Source organism: Panulirus ornatus, chromosome 12, assembly GCF_036320965.1.
Source record: "Panulirus ornatus isolate Po-2019 chromosome 12, ASM3632096v1, whole genome shotgun sequence".
NCBI lineage: Eukaryota > Metazoa > Arthropoda > Malacostraca > Decapoda > Palinuridae > Panulirus > Panulirus ornatus.
Genome location: NC_092235.1, coordinates 61,359,605 through 61,384,975, shown reverse-complemented (window position 1 = coordinate 61,384,975; position 25,371 = coordinate 61,359,605). Strand labels below are relative to the sequence as shown.

General features: G+C 41.6%; 1 protein-coding gene across 14 annotated transcripts in view; it reads left to right on the top strand.

Annotated features, from left to right (window-relative positions):
* Positions 1 to 25,371, top strand: part of loqs (double-stranded RNA-binding domain-containing protein loquacious) — a 78,032-nt gene that overhangs the window by 2,413 nt on the left and 50,248 nt on the right. For 5 of the 14 annotated variants that reach the window (XM_071667983.1, XM_071667981.1, XM_071667975.1 and 2 more), the window contains exons 2-4: positions 10,729 to 10,940; positions 11,223 to 11,391; positions 22,186 to 22,321. In XM_071667983.1, coding sequence (XP_071524084.1) covers positions 10,893 to 10,940; positions 11,223 to 11,391; positions 22,186 to 22,321 — 353 coding nt within the window. In that variant the 5' untranslated portion in view covers positions 10,729 to 10,892. The remainder of the gene's footprint in view (positions 1 to 10,728; positions 10,941 to 11,222; positions 11,392 to 22,185; positions 22,322 to 25,371) is intronic. The other 9 variants (XM_071667984.1, XM_071667982.1, XM_071667977.1 and 6 more) reach the window with 3 other exon arrangements.

Genomic DNA, 25,371 nt, shown 5'->3' with positions numbered 1-25,371 from the left:
CCTCATGTGTGCGAGGTAGCGCTAGGAAAAGACAACAAAGGCCCCATTCGTTCACACTCAGTCTCTAGCTGTCATACAATAATGCCCGAAACCACAGCTCCGTTTCCACATCCAGGCCCCACACAACTTTCCATGGTTTACCCCAGATGCTTCACATGCCCTGATTCAATCCACTGACAGCACGTCAACCCCGGTATACCACATCGATCCAATTCACTCTATTCCTTGCCCGCCTTTCACCCTCCTGCATGTTCAGGCCCCGATCACTCAAAATCTTTTTCACTCCATCTTTCCACCTCCAATTTGGTCTCCCACTTCTCCTCGTTCCCTCCACCTCCGACACATATATCCTCTTGGTCAATCTTTCCTCACTTATTCTTTCCATGTGCCCAAACCATTTCAAAACACCCTCTTCTGCTCTCTCAACCATGCTCTTTTTATTTCCACACATCTCTCTTACCCTTACATTACTTACTCGATCAAACCACCTCACACCACACGTTGTCCTCAAATATCTCATTTCTAGCACATCCACCCTCCTGCGCACAACTCTATCCATAGCCCACGCCTCACAACCATACAACATAGTTGGAACCACCATTCCTTCAAACATACTCATTTTTGCTTTCCAAGATAACGTTCTAGACTTCCACATATTTTTCAATGCTCCCAGAACTTTCACCCCCTCTCCCACCCTATGATTCACTTTTGCTTCCATGGTTCCATCCGCTGCCAAATCCACTCCCAGATATCTAAAACTTCACTTCCCCTAGTTTTTCTCCATTCAAGCTTACCTCCCAATTGACTTGTCCCTCAACCCTACAGTACCTAATAACCTTGCTCTTTTTCACATTTACTCTCAGCTTTCTTCTTTCACACACACTACCAAACTCAGTCACTAGCTTCTGCAGTTTCTCACTCGAATCAGCCACCAGCGCTGTATCATCAGCGAACAACAACTGACTCACTTCCCAAGCTCTCTCATCTACAACAGACTGCATACTTGCCCCTCTTTCCAAAACTCTTGCATTCACCTCATTAACAACCCCATCCATAAACAGATTAAACAACTAATGGAGACATCACACACCCCTGCCGCAAACCAACATTCACTGAGAACCAATCACTTTCCTCTCTTCCTAAACGTACATATATATATACTATATACTATGGTATATATAGTATATATATACTATATTCTATATATAGTATATATATATATATATATATATATATATATATTTTTTTTTTTATACTTTGTCGCTGTCTCCTGCGTTTGCGAGGTAGCGCAAGGAAACAGACGAAAGAAATGGCCCAACCCCGCCCCATACACATGTATATACATACGTCCACACACGCAAATATACATACCTACACAGCTTTCCATGGTTTACCCCAGACGCCCCACATGCCCTGATTCAATCCACTGACAGCACGTCAACCCTGGTATACCACATCGCTCCAATTCACTCTATTCCTTGCCCTCCTATATATATATATATATTTTGTCGCTGTCTCCCGCGTTTGCGAGGTAGTGCAAGGAAACAGACGAAAGAAATGGCCCAACCCACCCCCATACACATGTATATACATACGTCCACACACGCAAATGTACATACCTACACAGCTTTCCATGGTTTACCCCAGATGCTTCACATGCCCTGATTCAATCCACTGACAGCACGTCAACCCCGGTATACCACATCGATCCAATTCACTCTATTCCTTGCCCTCCTTTCACCCTCCTGCATGTTCAGGCCCCGATCACACAAATTCTTTTTCACTCCATCTTTCCACCTCCAATTTAGTCTCCCACTTCTCCTCGTTCCCTCCACCTCCGACACATATATCCTCTTGGTCAATCTTTCCTCACTCATTCTCTCCATGTGCCCAAACCATTTCAAAACACCCTCTTCTGCTCTTTCAACCACGCTCTTTTTATTTCCACACATCTCTCTTACCCTTAAGTTACTTACTCGATCAAACCACCTCACACCACACATTGTCCTCAAACATCTCATTTCCAGCACATCCATCCTCCTGCGCACAATTCTATCCATAGCCCACGCCTCGCAACCATACAACATTGTTGGAACCACTATTCCTTCAAACATACCCATTTTTGCTTTCCGAGATAATGTTCTCGACTTCCACACATTCTTCAACGCTCCCAGAATTTTCGCCCCCTCCCCTACCCTATGATCCACTTCCGCTTCCATGGTTCCATCCGCTGCAAGATCCACTCCCAGATATCTAAAACACTTTACTTCCTCCAGTTTTTCTCCATTCAAACTTACTTCCCAATTGACTTGACCCTCAACCCTACAGTACCTAATAACCTTGCTCTTATTCACATTTACTCTTAACTCTCTTCTTTCACACACTTTACCAAACTCAGTCACCAGCTTCTGCAGTTTCTCACATGAATCAGCCACCAGTGCTGTATCATCAGCGAACAACAACTGACTCACTTCCCAAGCTCTCTCATCCCTAACAGACTTCATACTTGCCCCTCTTTCCAAAACTCTTGCATTCACCTCCCTAACAACCCCATCCTTAAACAAATTAAACAACCATGGAGACATCACACACCCCTGCCGCAAACCTACATTCACTGAGAACCAATCACTTTCCTCTCTTCCTACACGTACACATGCCTTACATCCTCGATAAAAACTTTTCACTGCTTCTAACAACTTTCCTCCCTTACCATATATTCTTAATACCTTCCACAGAGCATCTCTATCAACTCCATCATATGCCTTCTCCAGATCCATAAATGCTACATACAAATCCATTTGCTTTTCTAAGTATTTCTCACATACATTCTTCAAAGCAAACACCTGATCCACACATCCTCTACCACTTCTGAAACCACACTGCTCTTCCCCAGTCTGATGCTCTGTACATGCCTTCACCCTTTCAATCAATGCCCTCCCATATAATTTACCAGGAATACTCAACAAACTTATACCTCTGTAATTTGAGCACTCACTCTTATCCCCTTTGCCTTTGTACAATGGCACTATGCACGCATTCCGCCAATCCTCAGGCACCTCACCATGAGTCATACATACATTAAATAACCTTACCAACCAGTCAACAATACAGTCACCCCCTTTTTTAATAAATTCCACTGCAATACCATCCAAACCTGCTGCCTTGCCGGCTTTCATCTTCCGCAAAGCTTTCACTACCTCTTCTCTGTTTAACAAATCATTTTCCCTAACCCTCTCACTTTGCACACCACCTCGACCAAAACACCCTATATCTGCCACTCTATCATCAAACACATTCAACAAACCTTCAAAATACTCACTCCATCTCCTTCTCACATCACCACTACTTGTTATCACCTCCCCATTTGCGCCCTTCACTGAAGTTCCCATTTGCTCCCTTGTCTTACGCACTTTATTTACCTCCTTCCAGAACATCTTTTTATTCTCCCTAAAATTTAATGATACTCTCTCACCCCAACTCTCATTTGCCCTCTTTTTCACCTCTTGTACCTTTTTCTTGACCTCCTGTCTCTTTCTTTTATACATCTCCCACTCAATTGCATTTTTTCCCTGCAAAAATCGTCCAGATGCCTCTCTCTTCTCTTTCACTGATAATCTTACTTCTTCATCCCACCACTCACTACCGTTTCTAATCAACCCACCTCCCACTCTTCTCATGCCACAAGCATCTTTTGCGCAATCCATCACTGATTCCCTAAATACATCCCATTCCTCCCCCACTCCTCTTACTTCCATTTTTCTCACCTTTTTCCATTCTGTACTCAGTCTCTCCTGGTACTTCCTCACATATACATGTATATATACTATATATATAGTATATAGTTTTATATATAGAGTGAATTGGATCGATGTGGTATACCGGGGTGGACGTACTGTCAATGGATTGAATCAGGGCATGTGAAGCGTCTGGGGTAAACCATGGAAAGTTCTGTGGGGCCTGGATGTGGAAAGGGAGCTGTGGTTTCGGGCATTATTGCATGACAGCTAGAGACTGAGTGTGAACGAATGGGGCCTTCGTTGTCTTTTCCTAGCGCTACCTCGCACACATGGGGGGGAGGGGAATGTTATTTCCATGTGTAGCGAGGTGGCGATGGGAATGAATAAAGGCAGACTGTGTGAATTGTGTGCATGTGTATATATGTATGTGTCTGTGTGTGTATATATATGTGTACATTGAGATGTATGGGTATGTATATTTGCGTGTGTGGACGTGTATGTATATACATGTGTATGGGGGTGGGTTGGGCCATTTCTTTCGTCTCCTTGCGCTACCTTGCAAACGTGGGAGACAGCGACAAAGCAAAATAAAATAATGAAATAGTATATATATATATATATATATGTATATATATATGGATGGTATTGCAGTGGAATTTATTAAAAAAGGGGGTGACTGTATTGTTGACTGGTTGGTAAGGTTATTTAATGTATGTATGACTCATGGTGAGGTGCCTGAGGATTGGCGGAATGCGTGCATAGTGCCATTGTACAAAGGCAAAGGGGATAAGAGTGAGTGCTCAAATTACAGAGGTATAAGTTTGTTGAGTATTCCTGGTAAACTATATGGGAGGGTATTGATTGAGAGGGTGAAGGCATGTACAGAGCATCAGATTGGGGAAGAGCAGTGCGGTTTCAGAAGTGGTAGAGGATGTGTGGATCAGGTGTTTGCTTTGAAGAATGTATGTGAGAAATACTTAGAAAAGCAAATGGATTTGTATGTAGCATTTATGGATCTGGAGAAGGCATATGATAGAGTTGATAGAGATGCTCTGTGGAAGGTATTAAGAATATATGGTGTGGGAGGCAAGTTGTTAGAAGCAGTGAAAAGTTTTTATCGAGGATGTAAGGCATGTGTACGTGTAGGAAGAGAGGAAAGTGATTGGTTCTCAGTGAATGTAGGTTTGCGGCAGGGGTGTGTGATGTCTCCATGGTTGTTTAATTTGTTTATGGATGGGGTTGTTAGGGAGGTAAATGCAAGAGTCCTGGAAAGAGGGGCAAGTATGAAGTCTGTTGGGGATGAGAGAGCTTGGGAAGTGAGTCAGTTGTTGTTCGCTGATGATACAGCGCTGGTGGCTGATTCATGTGAGAAACTGCAGAAGCTGGTGACTGAGTTTGGTAAAGTGTGTGGAAGAAGAAAGTTAAGAGTAAATGTGAATAAGAGCAAGGTTATTAGGTACAGTAGGGTTGAGGGTCAAGTCAATTGGGAGGTGAGTTTGAATGGAGAAAAACTGGAGGAAGTGAAGTGTTTTAGATATCTGGGAGTGGATCTGTCAGCGGATGGAACCATGGAAGCGGAAGTGGATCATAGGGTGGGGGAGGGGGCGAAAATTTTGGGAGCCTTGAAAAATGTGTGGAAGTCGAGAACATTATCTCGGAAAGCAAAAATGGGTATGTTTGAGGGAATGGTGGTTCCAACAATGTTGTATGGTTGCGAGGCGTGGGCTATGGATAGAGTTGTGCGCAGGAGGATGGATGTGCTGGAAATGAGATGTTTGAGGACAATGTGTGGTGTGAGGTGGTTTGATCGAGTAAGTAACGTAAGGGTAAGAGAGATGTGTGGAAATAAAAAGAGCGTGGTTGAGAGAGCAGAAGAGGGTGTTTTGAAATGGTTTGGGCACATGGAGAGAATGAGTGAGGAAAGATTGACCAAGAGGATATATGTGTCGGAGGTGGAGGGAACGAGGAGAAGAGGGAGACCAAATTGGAGGTGGAAAGATGGAGTGAAAAAGATTTTGTGTGATCGGGGCCTGAACATGCAGGAGGGTGAAAGAAGGGCAAGGAATAGAGTGAATTGGAGCGATGTGGTATACAGGGGTTGACGTGCTGTCAGTGGATTGAATCAAGGCATGTGAAGCGTCTGGGGTAAACCATGGAAAGCTGTGTAGGTATGTATATTTGCGTGTGTGGACGTGTGTATGTACGTGTGTATGGGGGTTGGGCCATTTCTTTCGTCTGTTTCCTCGCGCTACCTCGCAAACGCGGGAGACAGCGACAAAGTATAAAAAAAAAAAAAAAAAAAAAATATATATATATATTATCCCTGGGGATAGGGGAGAAAGAATACTTCCCACGTATTCTCTGCATGTCGTAGAAGGCGACTAAAAGGGAAGGGAGCAGGGGGCTGGAAATCCTCCCCTATCATTTTTTTTTTTTTTTTTTATTTTTCCAAAAGGATATTCCCTCAAAGGCCCAGTCCTCTGTACTTAACGCTACCTCGCTATCGCGGGAAATGGCGAATAGTATGAAAGAAAAGAATATATATATGCACATATACATTTCATTGTATACATACACGTGCATGCATAAACATACATATATGTACACATTCATACTTGCTGCCTTCGTCCATTCATGTTGCCCCACATGAAATAGCATCCCCCAGTGAGGTAGCGTCAGGAAAAGACTAAAAAGGCCACATTCGTTCACTCAGTCTCCTACTGTCATGTGTAATGCATTGAAACCACAGCTCCCTTTCCACATCCAGACCCCACAAAACTTTCCATGGTTTACCGCAGATCCTTCATGTGCCCTGGTTCAATCCATTGACAGCATGTCGACCCTGGTATACCACATCATTCCAATTCACTCTATTTCTAGCACACCTTTCACTCCTGTATGTTCAGGCCCTGATCGCTCAAAATCTTTTTCACTCTCTTCTTCCACCTCCCATTTGGTCTCCCACTTCTTCCCTCCACCTCTGACACATATATCCTCTTTGTCAATCTTTCCCCACTCATTCTCTCCATGTGACCAAACCATCACATCCGCTTCTGCTCTCTCAATCACACTCTTAATTACCACACATCACTCTTACCCTTTCATTACTTACTCGATCAAACCACCTCACACCACATGTTGTCCTCAAATGTTTCATTTCCAGCACATCCACCCTCCTTTGTACAACCCTATCTATAGCCCATGCCTCGCAACCATACAACATTGTTGGAACCACTTCTTTCAGACATACCCATTTTTGCTATCCAAGATAACATCTCACCTTCCACACATTTTTCACTGCTCCCAGAACCTTCACCCCCTCCTCCACCCTGTGACTCACTTCCGCTTTCATGGTTCCATCCGCTGCTAAGTCCGCTCCCAGATATGGATGGAGTGAAAAGAGAGATGAAAGCAAAACTAGGGAAAATGGGTGCAGAAATGGAGAGTGGCAGTGGAATATGGTGGCTAGTGGCAAGGCTGTTTGCAGATGATACTATGTTGTTTGCAGAGAGCGAAGAAGAGTTGCAGAAGGTTGTGTGTTTTATGATGTGTGTAAGCATAGGAGAATAAAGGTAAATGCAAGTAAAAAGTAAAGTAATGGTATTTGAAAGTAAACTGAGTGAAAGTATAGATTTTGTAAAACCATATTGAGTGAAAGAGGAAAGTTTCCTGAATTGTGCTGTGGACGTGGGAGGAAAAACACTGGAAAAAGTGAGGGAATTTAAATGTCTGGAAGCTACCTTGGGTAATTGTGATGATATGGAAGAAGAGATAAGGGAGAGAGCAGTACAAGGTAGAAGAAAGAGTCATTTGGTCCCAAATAGAATTATGAAGGGCAGAGATGTAAGTATGGAAGTGAAGAAGGGAGTAAGGGCCACCATAGTCCTCCCAACCCTGACCCATGCAGCCAAAACTTGGACATGGAATGAGGCACAGAAGTCAAGAATCCAGGCTGTGGAAATGAGCTATTTGAGAAGTGCATTTGGTGCAACTAGATGAAATGAAGAAAAGAATGAAAGGGTATATATGAAGGATGTGGTATGGCAAGGAATGCAAAGGTACTGAATTGTGTAGTGGTAGAATGGGTGAAACGTATTGCTTTGGGGTGGCTCGGGCATGTGGAAAGAATGCAAGACTGGAAGTTTACAGGGAGAGTGTATGATAGTAAAATTAAAGGGGTTAATGTTTGTGGAAGACCACCTGAGACATGGATAAAAATGAAGGAGGAATACTGGAGGGAGAGAAGTAGTGGAAGAATGTGTGAAATGGTGTATGTGAGGGAGGCATGTAAGGACAGGGATTAGTGGAGACTTTTGCCTTGAGAAGTGCCATTCCTTGATGCTAGTTCCTGTAGGGAATGGCTTATTACATTTTCTTTGCATATATTACATATTCTTTGCATTCTGTCAGGTTTTGCAGAAACAGGAATTTCACTTCCTTTCTGTGCAAATGCCATTACTTCCCTGGTACGTGCATTTATCTTCTCATTTTAAAAGAAAGGTCCTTCACTTCCTCCATAATTCATAGATACTTAACTTGCCTGTTCCCTCCTTTTTTCCTTTCATTATCCTTTCTGTATTGCACTTAAGACCAGGCCTTGATGTGTACCTTTGCCCATGACTGGAGCTTCAAGTGTAAAAAAGAAAAAAAAAGACGTGTTAGGCTTCTCACTTCATAAAACACACAGCCATCTGCAACTCCTCTTCATTCTCAGCAAACAACACAGCAGCATCTGCAAACAGGCTTATCACTGGCCACCATACTTCACAACCACAGTTTATCTTTGAATCCCCTCTTCCTAGTTTTGCTATCATGTCTCTTCACTGCATCTATTTATATGTTAAAAAGCCACAGTGACATCACAGAGCCTTGCCTCCCACCCATGTGTATACCAAAACTTTCACTTATCAATCCATCCACTCTTACACATGCATTTGCTCCTCAGTAGAAGGCTTGCACACCAACCAGCAGTTGTCCCACCACCCCATTCATCGTTAACATCCCATAAAGCATTCCACTTGATTCAGTCATACACTTTCTCCAGATTGATAAAAACTGCATATAGCTTCTTTCTTTTCGCTAGATACTTTTCCACTGTCATTCTTGCTACAAAATTATGATCTGCACATACCCTATCTTTCCTAAGACCCCCCCCTCTTTCCTTGCATATTCAGCATTGTTATATCCATCACTCTATCAGGCAGCGCTCTTGCATATGCTTTTCTTGGTATACTTGACAGACTTATTCCCCTCTAGTTGCTACGTACATCCTTAGCACCTTTTTCTCTGAATAAAGAAAATAATAGCTTTCATCTGATCCTTGGGCTACCTTTTGTTTTCGTGCTACATCACATTAAGTTCGTCCTCTCTATCACACTTCTCTTCCATACTTCAGCATTTTAGCTATAGTCCCATCCATTCTAGGGGCCTTTCCTACTCTGAATCTCATTATCATCCTTTTTACCTTGCTTCTTGCCATAGGCCCCTTCCCTTGTATCCTTCTCTTCTCATCGTGTGTACCCATATACATAACAACCGCTGTGTTACCTTCACCCACATTCATCAGTTCTTCAAAATACCCTTTCCATATTCCTTTCACTTCCTCTCATTTTTAGGTTCACCTCTCTCCTTTTTCATCTTCCAGTACAGTTTCTTGTTTTCTCTAAACTTTACTCAACTGTCTTGCTAAATCTTCATCTACTCTTCATTTGCTTTTCTCTAACATCAACTTTACATATTGCATATACACCTTAAAATCTTTCCTCCTTTGCTGAACTTTGCTGGAACATTGTTATACATGTTTTTCTTCTCCTCCACATTTCTAATCTCATCTTTCCACTATGCATTTCCCCTATTATTCTTATATATCACAACTTTGTATCTAACTACTAATTCTACAGTCTTTAATAGTTTTACTCTAAACATTTGAAACACCTCATTAACATATGACTGCATCCCTACTTATTGTGCACTTTCGTGTGAACATTGTCACCCTTCTTTTATTCTTGATTTCTTTCTGATTTATCTTCTTGCTTGCCAGTACTTTTTACCTTCCATTCATAATTGTGCCATACCTCAGCACAGACATCCACAAGATAACTTCTCATTTACTCCAGGCACTCCCCTAAATGTTTACCGTCTCTCCAATTTAATCACATCCCACCTTTGCATTCATATCACCCGTAACAACCACCTTTCTGTCCTTCTGAAACCTATTTATAGTCATTCAAATTTCTCCAGAAACACTCCATTTCATCCTTACCTTGCACAGCCTTCATATTGGTAGATGCATGTGCACATAACCTTGCATACTTCACAGTTCCAATCTTTCCATTCACCCACACTTGACCTGTTCCATGTATGCTCTGTAATACCCTCCCATACATTTAGTGACAGCACAATTGTACATTCCTATTTCTACTTCTTTGCTGAAAGTTTTCATTCATTCCCATCCATAGACTTGAAATGTGTCTGAAATGCCCAGCATTTGGTATGGTAGTCAGGGATGTTATGCAGTGTTCAGTATGATAATGCAGTAAAGCAGTCTGAAAGTGGGTGATGTTGATATCAGTAAAGCATTGTATTTTGCTATATAACAGAAATCTAAGTTACACTCGGCAGCACATGTGGGAAATGTGTACAGAATTATTCCTCTGGAACACCTTCCCATTTATAGAATTAAGTCTGGTGATGTTGGGCAGTACACAAAGCTAGAATTAAATTGATATTTGCTCTGTTAAGTTGTCAGATGTTAAACAAATTTGGCAAGATACCCATGATTAACTTGATTATCTGAAGCTTAGAAGTAGTGTAGCTGTAACACCTGTTTGGATGGCTGAGAAACCTGAACTATGGTTTTGATTGCCATCTTTGCTAAATGATATTGGATAATGTATTAATCATCTTATGAGAAAATGCACCATTTGTTAAGGAATATGTGGTTAGGATATTTGTCGTACTTGTCTTATTGATTTAAGTAATTACGATTTAGTTTAGGTGGGCTGGAGGACTGTATAGAGTCCAAGAAGTTTGTCAGAGTGTGGCATGTTCCCCCGTCTCTTGTGAGGACCTCCCTGCGGTGACACGCGCCATTGCTATAATTTTCGCACAGCTCCACCATCATCTTAACAAGTTCACTGTCCAGTTAAAAGCAGAATGTATCACCAACCACCTCCAAATGTTGACTCAACTGCCTCAATGGAGGTAAGCACATATATTTGACTTGTAAATGTGTTTAGCTAGAAAGTTCTGCTTATTTCTTAGATTCCTTGAGTTTGAGGCTTTAATTCTTTTTGATAGCACATTATCAGAAACATAAAAGTTTGTACCTTTATGCCTGTCATGAAAAATTATGCAACAGAATATGGGACATACAAGATTTTCAGGATTTTAGATTTTGGTATCTAAGAATAAAAATTTTTCTTAATTAGCTGCATGCGTATCTTTGATTGAATATGGGATAGCTTTTGATAGTGAAAATCTCAGCCTGAATTACAGGGTATGCCAGGAGCTCTGCCATCAAAAACACCTGTGTCCCTACTTCAAGAGTTGTGTATGCGACGAGGGATATCTCCAAAATATGACTTGTTGCAAATAGAGGGTGCTGTCCATGAACCAACTTTTGTCTACAGAGTCACAGTAGGAGAGTTTGCTGGTAATTATTTAAGCATTTGCATCTGATTATCATGTTTGGTTACATGTTTTGAGTTGTTTGGTTGTTTCAGTACAGTAGTGCATCTTGCTGCTCACACTTAGCAATGCTTTATTGTGACTTTGCAGGAGTGACTTCTGAGAATTAGAGTAAAAATTCTTAAAATGAGCAACTAATGCCTTGCAGTAGTGAAAGATATGAAATAAAATCTAGTTTTTAATTTCCTGTATAATGCACATTTGGACTGAACCAGGGCATGTAAAGTGTCAGGGGTAAACCAAGGAAAGGTCTGTGGTTTCAGAGCATTACATATGACAGTTAGAGAATGGATGTGAGTGGACACAGCCTTTCATCAGCTGTTCCTGGTGCTACCTCACTAATGCGCCAAACGGTGATCAATTATGAAAATGTTTATTTTTTTCATACTTGATTGAAGTTCTTGAGTTTGCAAGGTGGCTCTGTTGGCTTATTCAAGTGAGAAACTGCACAAGTTGGTGACTGAGTTTGGAAAAGTTAGTGAAAGGAGAAAGCTGAGAATAAATGTGAATAAGAGCAAGGTTATTAGGCTCAGTAGGGTTGGGGGACAAGTTAACTGGGGTGTAAGTTTCAATGGAGAAAAGTGGTAGGAAGTGAAGTGTTAGGTATCTGGGAGTGGACTTGGCATCAAATGGAACCATGGAAGTGGAAGCAAGTCACAGGATTGGGGGGGGGAGGGGCAAAGGTTCTGGGAGCGATAAAGAATGTGTGGAAGGAGATAAAGTTATCTTGAAGAGCAAAAATGGGTATGTTTGAAGGAATAGTAGTTCCAACACTGTTATATGGTTGCAAGGCTTGGGATGTAGATATGATTGTATAGGATTGTATGGAGGAGGGTGGACATGTCTTAAATGAAATGTCTGAGGACATTATGTTGTGTGAGGTGGTTTGATCGACTAAGGAATGAAAGGGTAAGAGATATGTGTGGTAATAAAAAGAGTGTGGTTGAGAGAGCAGAAGAGGGTGTGTTGAAATAGTTTGGACATAAGGAGAGAATGAGTGAGGAAAGATTGACAAAGAGGATATATGTGTCAGAGGTGGAGGGAAGAAGAAGTGGGAAACCAAATTGGAGGTAGAAGGATGGAGTGAAAAAGATTTCGAGTGATTGCGGCCTGAACATACAGGAGGGTGAAAGGCGTGCAAGGAATAGAGTGAATTGGAACAGTGTGGTATACTGGGGTCGACATGCTGTCAGTGGATTGAACCAGGGCATGTGAAGCATTTGGATAAACCTTGGAAATGTGTGCAGGGCTGTCTCCTGCGTTAGCGAGGAAGCGCAAGGAAACAGACGAAAGAATGGCCTAACCCACCCACATACACATGTATTTACATAAATGCTCACATGAACATATACATACCTATACATTTCAACGTATACATACATATACATACACAGACATATACATATATACACATGTACATATCCATACTTGCTGCCTTCGTCCGTTCCCATCGCCACCCTACCACACATGAAATGGCCACATTTGTTCACATTAAGTCTAGGTGTCATGTATAATGCACCAAAACCACAGCTCCCTTTCCACATCCAGGCCTCTCAAAACTTTCCATGGTTTACCCCAGACGCTTCACATACCCTGGTTCAATCCGTTGACAGCACGTCGACCCCAATGTACCACATCGTTCCAGTTCACTCTATTCCTTGCACGCCTTTCCCCATCTTGTATGTTCAGGCCACAATCGCTCAAAATCTTTTTCACTCCATCCTTCCACCTCCAATTTGGTCTCCCACTTCTCATCCTTCCCTCCACCTCTGACACATATATCCTCTTTGTCAATCTTTCCTTGCTCATTCTCTCCATGTGACCAAACCATTGCAATACACCCTCTTCTGCTCTCTCCACCACACTCTTTTTATCACCACACATCTCTCTTGCCCTTTCATTACTTACTTGATCAAACCACCTCACGCCACATATTGTCCTCAAACATTTCATCTTAAACGCATCCCTCCTCAGCATAACCCCTATCTATAGCCCATGCCTCGTAACCATATAACATTGGAACCACTGTTCCCTTAAATATACCCATTTTTGCTCTTCAAGATGACATTCTCGCCTTCCACACATTCTTCAACGCTCCCAGAACCTTCTCTCTCCCCCACCATGTGACTCATTTCCACTTTCATGGTTCCATCCGCTGCTAAATCCACTCCCACATATCTAATACACTTCACTTCGTCCAGTTTTTCCCCATTCAAACTTAACTCCCAGTTAACTTGTCCCTCAACCCTACTGAACCTAATGATCTTGCTCTTATTCACTTTTACTCTCAGCTTTCTTCTTTCACACACTGTACCAAACTCAGTCACCAACTTCTGCAGTTTCTCACCCGAACCAGCCACTAGCGCTGTATCATCAGCGAACAACAACCTACTCACTTCCCAAGTCCTCTCATCCACAACAGACTGCATACTTGCCCCTCTCTCCAAAACTCTTGCATTCACCTCCTTCACAACCCCATCCATAAACAAGTTAATCAACCATGGCATACTCAACAAACTTATTCCTCTGTAATTTGAACACTCACCTTTATCCGCTTTGCCTTTGTACAGTGGCACTATGCATGCATTCCGCCAATCCTCAGGCACTTCACCATGAACCATATATACATTGAATATTCTTACCAACCAATCAACAGCACAGTCACCCCGCTTTTTAATAAATTCCACTGCAATACCATCCAAACCTGCCACCTTGCCGGCTTTCATCTTCTACAAAGCTTTCACTAACTCCTCTGTTTACCAAGCCATTCTCCCTGACCCTCTCACTTTGCATTCCTCCTCAACCATAACCCCCTATATCTGCCACTCTTATTGTCATACACATTCGACAACCCTTCAAAATACTCACTCCATCTCTTCACTTCACCACTACTTGTTATTACCTCCCCATTAGCCCCCATCACCGATGTTCCCATTTGTTCTTGTGTCTTATGCACTTTATCTTTTTCCAAAACATCTTTTTATTCTCCTTAAAGTTTAATGATTATATGACTGGGTATTGATTGACAGGGTAAAGGCATGTACAGAGCATCAGATTGGGGAAGAGCAGTGTGGTTTCGGAAGTGGTAGAGGATATGTGGATCAGGTGTTTGCTTTGAAGAATGTATGTGAGAAATACTTAGAAAAACAGATGGATTTGTATATAGCATTTATAGATCCGGAGAAGGCATATGATAGGGTTGATAGAGATGCTTTGTGGAAGGTATTAAGAATATATGGTGTGGGAGGTACATTGCCAGAAGCAGTGAAAAGTTTTTACCAGGATGTAAGGCATTTGTATGAGTAGGAAGAGAGGAAAGTGATTGGTTCCCAGTGAATGTAGGTTTGTGGCAGGGGTGCGTGATGTCTCCATGGCTGTTTAATTTGTTTATGGTTGGAGTGTTTAGGGAGGTGAATGCAAGAGTTTTGGAGAGGGGCAAGTATGCAGTTTGTTGTGGATGAGAGGGCTTGGGAAGTGAGTCAGTTGTTGTTCGCTGATGATACAGCGCTGGCGGCTGATTCGGGTGAGAAACTGCAGAAGTTGGTGACTGAGTTTGTTAAAGTGTGTGAAAGAAGAAAGCTGAGAGTAAATGTGAACAAGAGTAAGGTTATGAGGTTCAGTAGTGTTGAGGAACAAGTTATTTTGGAGGTAAGTTTGAATGTAGAAAAACTGGAGAAAGTCAAGTGTTTTCGATATCTGAGAGTGGATTTAGCAGCTGATGGAACCATGGAAGCGGACTTGAGTCACAGGGTGGGGGAGGGAGTGAAGGTTTTGGGAGCGTTGAAGAATGTGTGAAAGGCAAGAACGTTATCTTGGAAAGCAAAAATGGGTATATTCAAAGGAATAGTGGTTCCAACAATGTTATATGGTTATGAGGCGTGGGCTATAGATAGGGGTTATGCTGAGGAGGGATGTGTTTGCTATAGATAGGGGTTATGCTGAGGAGGGATGTGTTTGAGATTAAAATGTCTGAGGACAACATGTGGTGTGAGGTGGTTTGATCGAGTAAGTAATGAAAGGGTAAGAGAGATGTGTGATAATGAAAAGGGTGTGCTTGAGAGAAGCAGAAGAGTGTGTGTTGAAATGGTTTGGTCACATGGAGAGAATGAGTGAGGAAAGATTGTCAAAGAGGAGTATGTGTCAGAGATGGAGGTAATGAGAAGAAGTGGGAGACCAATTGGAGGTGGAAGGACTAAGTGAAAAAGGTTTTGAGCTATTTTGGCCTGAACATATAGGATGGTGAAAGGCGTGCAAGGAATAGTGAATTGGAATGATGTGGCGTACCGGGGTTGACATGCTCTCATTTTATTGAACCAGGGCATGTGAAACGTCTAGGGTAAACCATGGGAAGTTTGGATGGCCTGGATGTGGAAAGGGAGCTGTGGTTTCTTAGTGTATTACATATAACAGCTGGAGACTGAGTGTGAACGAGTGTGGCCTTTGTTGTCTTTTCCTAGCGCTACCTCGTGCACGCGCGAGGGGAGGGGTTGCCATTTCCGTGGTTTACCCCAAACTCTTCACATACCCTGGTTCAATCCATGTCTGTGTTTTTTGAAGATTAGAAAGGTAGCACCAGGAAGATGAATAAATGGCCACATTCACTCACATGCAGGTTTTTAGTTATGTTTAATGTACCAAGTCCACAGCCCCCTATCCAGATTCAGGCCCACAGACCTTTCTGTGGTTTCCCTGACTAGTTCATATAACCTGGTGTAGTCTTATTGGCAGCGCATTAAAGCCTTGGATACCACACTTCAATTCACTCCTTCCCTTGCATGCCTTTAAACCTTATGCATTTTAAGGGTCTTACCACTCAAAATGTTGGTTTTGCCATCCATCCATCTCAAGTTCAGTCTCTTTCTTGTTTCTTCCATTTCTGTTACATACACATATCCTCTTTGTCAGCCTCTCCTCACTCATCTTCATTATATGTCCAAACTATTTTAGCACGCCTTTATCAGCCCTTACTTTTCCTAATAGCACACCTCTTGTCCAATCATTTCTTACTCAAGTAGCATCCTCATACCACATATTTTTCTTAAGCATTTCATATCCAATACATTCTCCCTCTATTGTAGTTACTGTTGAAGAGCCCACACCTCACTCCATGCAGCACATTTCAGACTACTGTTTCGTCAGACATGCCCATCTTTGCCTTCACTCACTCTCCACACACTTTTCAATGTGTAAATAACCTTTGGCCCCACTCTAACCTTGTGGCCTACTTCAGCTTCCAATTTTCCATTCTGCCATGTCTACTCTAGGTATCTAAAATGTCCACTCTAGTTATCTAAAACATCCCTCCTCCTCCAGGTTCTCTCTCCATATTGCTAAACCTAATATTCACATACACTCTCATCTTTCTTCTTTCACACACCTTTAAACTAAGTTATCTTTTCCTGATCCTACCTCACTAATGCAGGAAACAGCAAACAGGTATGAAAGAAGAAAAGGAATGATTTTAGATTCGAATCCTGTGAACTTTGGCAAAATATATTTGGATTTACATTTTACCCACTGGAGATGAGGTTGTGAGCATCTTTTGATTTAGATAGTATTTGATGAACACATACCTCAAAATGTGATGATGGGAACATGAGATGGTGATGGTGGATTGAGCTGGGAGGAGTGAGGATTATTAGGAGTAGGTGTTTGGGGCATAAGGATTTTGTACTCGCCTTTTGAATTACAGATGCTCCCTTACACGGCTGAGTTCCATTCTGACCTACCGGTCGTATCTTGAAATGGACATTTTTCAGCATGGCATGTAGAATTCGTATGCCAGTACAGCATTCTTTTATCCTACTCAGTTTCTATCATGATCATCTTTTTTTTTTTTATTAACCAGCTTTATTGTATGATTCTGTATTTTCTTTTTACCTTTTAAGATTCTTTTCTCACAGATTGATTCATCCAAATTTTCAATGAACTTTATGTCATCTTCATCAGCACTTGCTGCTTCGCCTGTTACTCTTACTTTATGGAAACTATATCATCTTTTAAATCTATTAAACCAACCGTGACTTGCTGTGAAGTTCTCGATGTAATCCTCTCTTGCTCGCTCCTCCATTCTCAAAAAGACTTCTTGCTTTCACCTGCATTGTTAGTAAGCTTAGTGGTACATGTGTTTGAATTTGATCATCTGCAGCATCAATAACTTTTCCGTTTCGCAGCTGGGCCCTTGTCATTACTTTCTCATTATTGTAGACTTCATACTTACCGAACTTTTCACTGCTTCACATTTTTTTTCTTTGTCCTTCAAGATTGTGGAGCCATCGAATGGGACTACTGTAGATCATGTGCAATCACATTAACTTTTTTCCTCCTTCATATTAGGGGATTTCCTTCATTTTCAATTCCAAATCGAGTGTCTTCCTTGGCATCTTGCCAGATTTATCAACGTGATTGGTTTATTTTTTTTTTTTTTTTTTAGGGTTTAATGCAAAAATGGTTTAATCCAGCTCAAAAATTTGTTAGATTCTTTTGAATAACACTCAGTGAATGGTAACTGATAGCAAGAACTGAGAGAGATGCTGTGATGTACACATTGCTGGGATTGTGTGACAGTCAATCTTATGCACATTGCCATTAACACTGGTGGACATACAACCAAGTGTAATTTTTTTTTTTTTTTTTTTTTTGGTCTCCCGCGTTTGTGAGGTAGCGCAAGGAAACAGACGAAAGAAATGGCCCAACCCACCCCCATACACATGTATATACATACACGTCCACACACGCAAATATACCTACCTATACATCTCAATGTACACATACATATACACACACAGACACATACATATATACCCATGCACACAGTTCACACTGTCTGCCCTTATTCATTCCCATCGCCACCTCGCCACACATGGAATACCATCCCCCTCCCCCTCGTGTGCGAGGTAGCGCTAGGAAAAGACAACAAAGGCCCCATTCGTTCACGCTCAGTCTCTAGCTGTCATACAATAATGCCCGAAACCACAGCTCCCTTTCCACATCCAGGCCCCACACAACTTTCCATGGTTTACCCCACATGCTTCACATGCCCTGATTTAATCCACTGACAGCACGTCAACCCCGGTATACCACATCGATCCAATTCACTCTATTCCTTGTAATTTTTATCTTTATGTATATTTTTTAATTTGTTTTTTTCCTTTCCTATGTACAGATGGTCGTAAGTTGCATAGGTCATAAGTTAGGGAGCATCTGTGTGTGATTTAGATGTGCTTAGATCAGTAAATTTAGGTTTTTAGCATGCTGCTTTTTCTTTCTGTGAGTTGCCCACTGTCTAGCTACATGAAATATCTGTAAGCACAGCAAACTAAGCAAGAAATTAAGAGAGATATGAAATGTTAGAAAAGTGTTTGAGTATTAGATGGAACAAACCAAGTAATGAAATTATAAATGACAGCACACATAAGTTGATAAAGCTGAATGACAGAGTTCAAGAAAGGAGTCCATTTAGTTTGGAACTCCCTCTGCATACTTCAAGAAAGTAAAGACAGACATCTTCACACAGATAGAGAGATGTTCCAGCCAGTCTGATGAGAAAAAGGTATCGACAGATACAGACATTATTCAATGCCCCGAAAACCTTTGTATCCTCACTTTTCCCATGACATGATTGTCCTTCCTTGGCTCCACTCCTAGGTATCTAAAACACTTCACTTCCTCCAATTTTTCTCCTTTCAAATTCATTCCCCAAGTAGCCTGTCCCTCTACCTTGCTAAACCTGATAACCTTGTTTTTGTTCACATTTATTCTCATCTTCTTCCTTCCCCCCTTTTTCTTTCACACTTGGTCACCAGCTTCTACTGCTAATCACTCTAGTCTGCCTCCATTGCTGTATCATCAACTGATGACAACTGACTCGCCTACCAGGCCTTCTCAACCCTCCACAGACTGCACACTGAAACAAACTGAACAACTAAGGTGACATCACACACCCTTACCACTGACCAGTGTTCACCTGGGATCAGTCTCACTCCTCTTCCTTACACCCTTGACAAAAACTTCCCACTGCAACTAAAGGATTTTCTCCCACACCATAGATTCTTAAGATCTTCCACAAGGGATCTCTAGCAACCCTTTCACATGCTTTCTTCAGGTCCCTAAATGCCACATTCATCTGTTTCTCAAGTATTTTTCACACATTCTTTAAAGCAAATACCTGATCCTCATCTTTTGCCACTTCTGAAACCACACTGCTACTCCACAGTCTGATGCTTTGCTTTGTACATGACTTCACCCTTGCAATCAGTACCCTCCCATACAAAGTGCCAAGTATATTCAACAAACTGATACCTATGTAGTTTGAATACTCACCTTTATCCCTGTTGCCTTCATACAGTGGCACTATACATGCATTCTGCCATCTTGTAGGCACCTCACCATGATACATACATGAATTGAAAATCCTTACCAACCAATTAGCAAGTCACCCACTTTCTTATTGATTTCAACTACAGTATCATGCACTCCAGCTGCCTTGCCACATTTTATCTTGTGTAAGGTTTACACCTCTTTTCACCAAACCACTCTCCATAACTCTCACTACACTTACTACTGTGACCGAATCACCCTACATCTGCCACACTTTCATCAAACACATTCAACAGTCCTTCAAAATACAGATGCTCCTCAACTTAGAATGGGGTTAAGTTCTGATAAACCCATCATAAGTTGAATATTGTAAGTCAAAAATACATTTGATATGTACATTTAGTACTGTACATCTAACCTACCAAACATCATAGCTTAGCCTAAGTTCTCAGAATGCTTACATTAGCCTACAGTTGGACAAAATCATCTAACACAGCCTTTTTTATTATGGTGTTGAATATTGCACTATCGTAAAGTTGAACCATCATAAGTTGGAAAGCAACTGTTCTCTCCCCATCTCCTCATTTCATCACTACTGGTTATCACGTAACTTTTTTCTCCTTCATCGATGTTCTGATATATATATACATATATATATAATTATATATTTTTTCGTACTTCATTTCCCGTGTTAGCAAGGTAGCCCAAGGAACAGACAAAGAAAAAGGCCTCCATCTCCCTCATCCATTCTGTAGGTATGTGAAATGCCTCCATAACCAGACCCCTTAGATGTCTCTTGTGTATATTAATGATATATTTGTAGTTAGCCATCCAGTTGCTACATCTGACCACTTTTTGTAGATTGACGGAATTGAAGGTTTTTATGAATGGTTGGCTTTAAGAGTGCATGTGAATACCTTGAGAGATTAATTTAATGGTATGTTAATGCTTAAATGGCAGGCTGTTTTCTATTTTTGAATCACAGTAAGCCAAGATTTTGTATTTTCTATTGTCAAATGAAGAAATACATTTTAAAATGACCAGGATATATTCTTACAAAATAGTCATTAATATATATTGCTGTTATATAAAACTCAAGTTAACATAAGAGGCCCTGGCAACGGATGATGATTGGTGGGAGGATGGAGGGTTGAGGTAGAGTTGGGGAATAAGCTATTGATGCTGATTCAGTAATGACTTTTAACCCTGCCTATGAAAGAAATGCATGTAAAAGACAAGAAAATGAAGAAATACAGCAGTTGGTAGGCAGCCACTGACCTATCTGTCTATATCTCTGAAGCCGGTTCCATTTGGAACTCCCTTAAAGGGGTGACCAAGGCAACAGTCTCTCCAAGACTAGAACTCCAGTGCTGTTTCTTATCCTTTAGTACCTCACCCTTATCAGGCCACTGGCAGAGGGAAAGTCAAACGCAGTGTTTATAGAGGTTCCTACCTAATGACTACTTCTATCACATGCTCCTGTCTACTACTTCTGCCTAATGTTTCTACTTAATGCTCCATCCTAAATGTTCCTACCTACCACTACTATCTACTGCTCCTACCATTTTGCCAAAGTGCAGGGCTAGTGCATAGTGCTCACTACAGGAAAACATAGAGTTATGAAGAATGAGCTGCATGAGTTAAGTGTTGCCAGATGTTACTTATGACAAGGAGAGATTGTATCTTTTTGGACAGAAAGCCAGTTATCCACATGTTAGTGAGACAAAGAAAGGTCATCTACTTGGGCCAGAGAAATGCAACTTCACAGCTACTAAAGTGCTGGCTCATGAAGCAGATGTCACTTACCCTCCTGACACCTAGGTGGGTAGTACTGGTAATATACCTCCCTGGTTGTTGCCTGCCTACCCACTACCATGGAGATATATTACCGTTACTGCACACTTGGGGACTGGGAGGAATAGTGACGGCTATGTAGTGAGCGAGCACTTAAGTAGTTGTCACTTTGCATTCCTCTGACCCAGGTTACTGTTTATTCTTTCTGCCTCTCCCACATGTGGACTCCTTGCATTCTGTTCCCAGACATAGTCTTTCCTCGTCTCACATAACACTTGACAGCACTTAACTCACACACCTCATTTCTCATAACTAGATTTTCTTACAGTGAGTGCTATGTGCATGCACTGCCTTTTTGGTAAAATGATAGGAGCAATAGATGGAATTAGTAGGTAGGAACATTTAGTTGTGCTAATTAGGTAGTAGTAGTTCGTAGGAGCATTGGGTAGGAGCCTTTGGAAATGCTGCGCTAGAGTTGCCCTCTTGTCAGTTGCCTGTTAAGGGTAAGGCACTGAAGGCCAAGAAGTTGCACTTGAGTTCGACAAATAAAATGAGGTAACATAACTTGAAATGTACTTTGGTTACAGGCCTTTAGAAGGCTCTTTTTGTTAGAGATTGAAACTAATAACTTGAAATGTCATTTCAGCAAATGGATCTGGGCAGAGTAAGAAGAAAGCAAAACATGCTGCTGCCAAGGCAGTACTGGACATAATCATCCAGGGTGGTGCAGCTGGAGCTGGAGGGCCTGCAGCTGGTGGAACACCTGGGGCACCACCTGAACTGTAGGTATTCATGTAAACACAGCATTATAGATATAATTACCTTACAGCAAGAATAACAGACAAGTGTAATCCTTCTTCCTTATGTCATGCCAGGCAGTTGATTTCAGATTTTCTCATATTCCCTCAATTTACTAAAATTTTGGTGTTGGGATCTTTTGCCAGCCTCAGGAAATGGTTTTGATTATGTCAGTCACACGATTTGCCCAGAAGGTTCATGCTTGTGTGTCCATGATGTTCCTCAAGTGAATGGGATTATTATCGAGTGATAAGAAAGGATTATGTGATGATACAATCATCCACTCTCAGGTAAGACTGTAAACAGAAATTACTCTCACTCATTAGCATCCACGGTGTCCTATGTGTGTCATTGGTTTATATCTTGTGATGTCTCTTGGGTCAGTGAAGTGTAAGGTTATCCACGATGACTTCTTTAGAGTAATATGTTTATTTCTTCCCATCAGTGATCCTTTTGCTACATAAAATTTTAGACGTTCCTGGAAAGTGTCAGGCATCGAACAAAAAAAATTTATATTGCCATTCAGCTTTCAAAGAAGTTATATTTTCTGCATCTTGCATAAGCGTTTATTTCAGTGTGCAATCATTCTGAAAAGTTCATTGCCCCAAATGAAAAATATAAACCTTACATAATATAAAGAGAAGCGAGAGGCATTTGGACGATTTTTGCAGGGAAAAAATGCAATTGAGTGGGAGATGTATGAAAAGAAAGAGACAGGAGGTCAAGAGAAAGGTGCAAGAGGTGAAAAAGAGGGCAAATGAGAGTTGGGGTGAGAGAGTATCATTAAATTTTAGGGAGAATAAAAAGATGTTCTGGAAGGAGGTAAATAAAGTGCGTAAGACAAGGGAGCAAATGGGAACTTCAGTGAAGGGTGCAAATGGGGAGGTGATAACAAGTAGTGGTGATGTGAGGAGATGGAATGAGTATTTTGAAGGTTTGTTGAATGTGTTTGATGATAGAATGGCAGATATAGGGCGTTTTGGTCGAGGTGGTGTGCAAAGTGAGAGGGTTAGGGAAAATGATTTGGTAAACAGAGAAGAGGTAGTAAAAGCTTTGCGGAAGATGAAAGCTGGCAAGGCAGCAGGTTTGGATGGTATTGCAGTGGAATTTATTAAAAAAGGGGGTGACTGTATTGTTGACTGGTTGGTAAGGTTATTTAATGTATGTATGACTCATGGTGAGGTGCCTGAGGATTGGCGGAATGCGTGCATAGTGCCATTGTACAAAGGCAAAGGGGATAAGAGTGAGTGCTCAAATTACAGAGGTATAAGTTTGTTGAGTATTCCTGGTAAATTATATGGGAGGGTATTGATTGAGAGGGTGAAGGCATGTACAGAGCATCAGATTGGGGAAGAGCAGTGTGGTTTCAGAAGTGGTAGAGGATGTGTGGATCAGGTGTTTGCTTTGAAGAATGTATGTGAGAAATACTTAGAAAAGCAAATTGATTTGTATGTAGCATTTATGGATCTGGAGAAGGCATATGATGGAGTTGATAGAGATGCTCTGTGGAAGGTATTAAGAATATATGGTGTGAGAGGAAAGTTGTTAGAAGCAGTGAAAAGTTTTTATTTAGGATTAAGCATGTGTACGTGTAGGAAGAGAGGAAAGTGATTGGTTCCCAGTGAATGTAGGTTTGCTGCAGGGGTGTGTGATGTCTCCATGGTTGTTTAATTTGTTTATGGATGTGGTTGTTAGGGAGGTGAATGCAAGAGTTTTGGAAAGAGGGGCAAGTATGAAGTCTGTTGTGGATGAAAGAGCTTGGGAAGTGAGTCAGTTGTTGTTCGCTGATGATACACCGCTGGTGGCTGATTCATGTGAGAAACTGCAGAAGCTGGTGACTGAGTTTGGTAAAGTGTGTGAAAGAAGAAAGTTAAGAGTAAATGTGAATAAGAGCAAGGTTATTAGGTACAGTAGGGTTGAGGGTCAAGTCAATTGGGAGGTAAGTTTGAATGGAGAAAAACTGGAGGAAGTAAAGTGTTTTAGATGTTTGGGAGTGGATCTGGCAGCGGATGGAACCATGAAAGCGGAAGTGAATCATAGGGTGAGGGAGGGGGCGAAAATCCTGGGAGCGTTGAAGAATGTGTGGAAGTCGAGAACATTATCTCAGAAAGCAAAAATGGGTATGTTTGAAGGAATAGTGGTTCCAACAATGTTGTATGGTTGCGAGGCGTGGGCTATGGATAGAGTTGTGCGCAGGAGGGTGGATGTGCTGGAAATGAGATGTTTGAGGACAATATGTGGTGTGAGGTGGTTTGATCGAGTAAGTAATGTAAGGGTAAGAGAGATGTGTGGAAATAAAAAGAGCGTGGTTGAGAGAGCAGAAGAGGGTGTTTTGAAATGGTTTGGGCACATGGAGTGAATGAGTGAGGAAAGATTGACCAAGAGGATATATGTGTCGGAGGTGGAGGGAACGAGAAGTGGGAGACCAAATTGGAGTTGGAAAGATGGAGTGAAAAAGATTTTGTGTGATCGGGGCCTGAATATGCAGGAGGGTGAAAGGAGGGCAAGGAATAGAGTGAATTGGATCGATGTGGTATACCGGGGTTAACTTGCTGTCAGTGGATTGAATTGGGGCATGTGAAGCGTCTGGGGTAAACCATGGAAAGTTTTGTGTTGCCTGGATGTGGAAAGGGAGCTGTGGTTTCGGGCATTATTGCATGACAGCTAGAGACTGAGTGTGAACGAATGGGGCCTTTGTTGTCTTTTCCTAGTGCTACCTCGCACACATGTGGTGGGAGGCGGATGGTATTCCATGTGTGGCGAGGTGGCGATGGGAATGAATAAAGGCAGACAGTGTGAATTGTGTGCATGGGTATATATGTATGTGTCTGTGTGTGTATATATATATGTGTACATTGAGATGTATAGGTATGTATATTTGCGTGTGTGGACGTGTATGTATATACATTGTGTATGGGGGTGGGTTGGGCCATTTCTTTCGTCTGTTTCCTTGCGCTACCTCGCAAACGCGGAAGACAGCGACAAAGCAAAAAAAAAAAATCTTTTTCTCAGCTATTGCCCCAAATGAAAGATA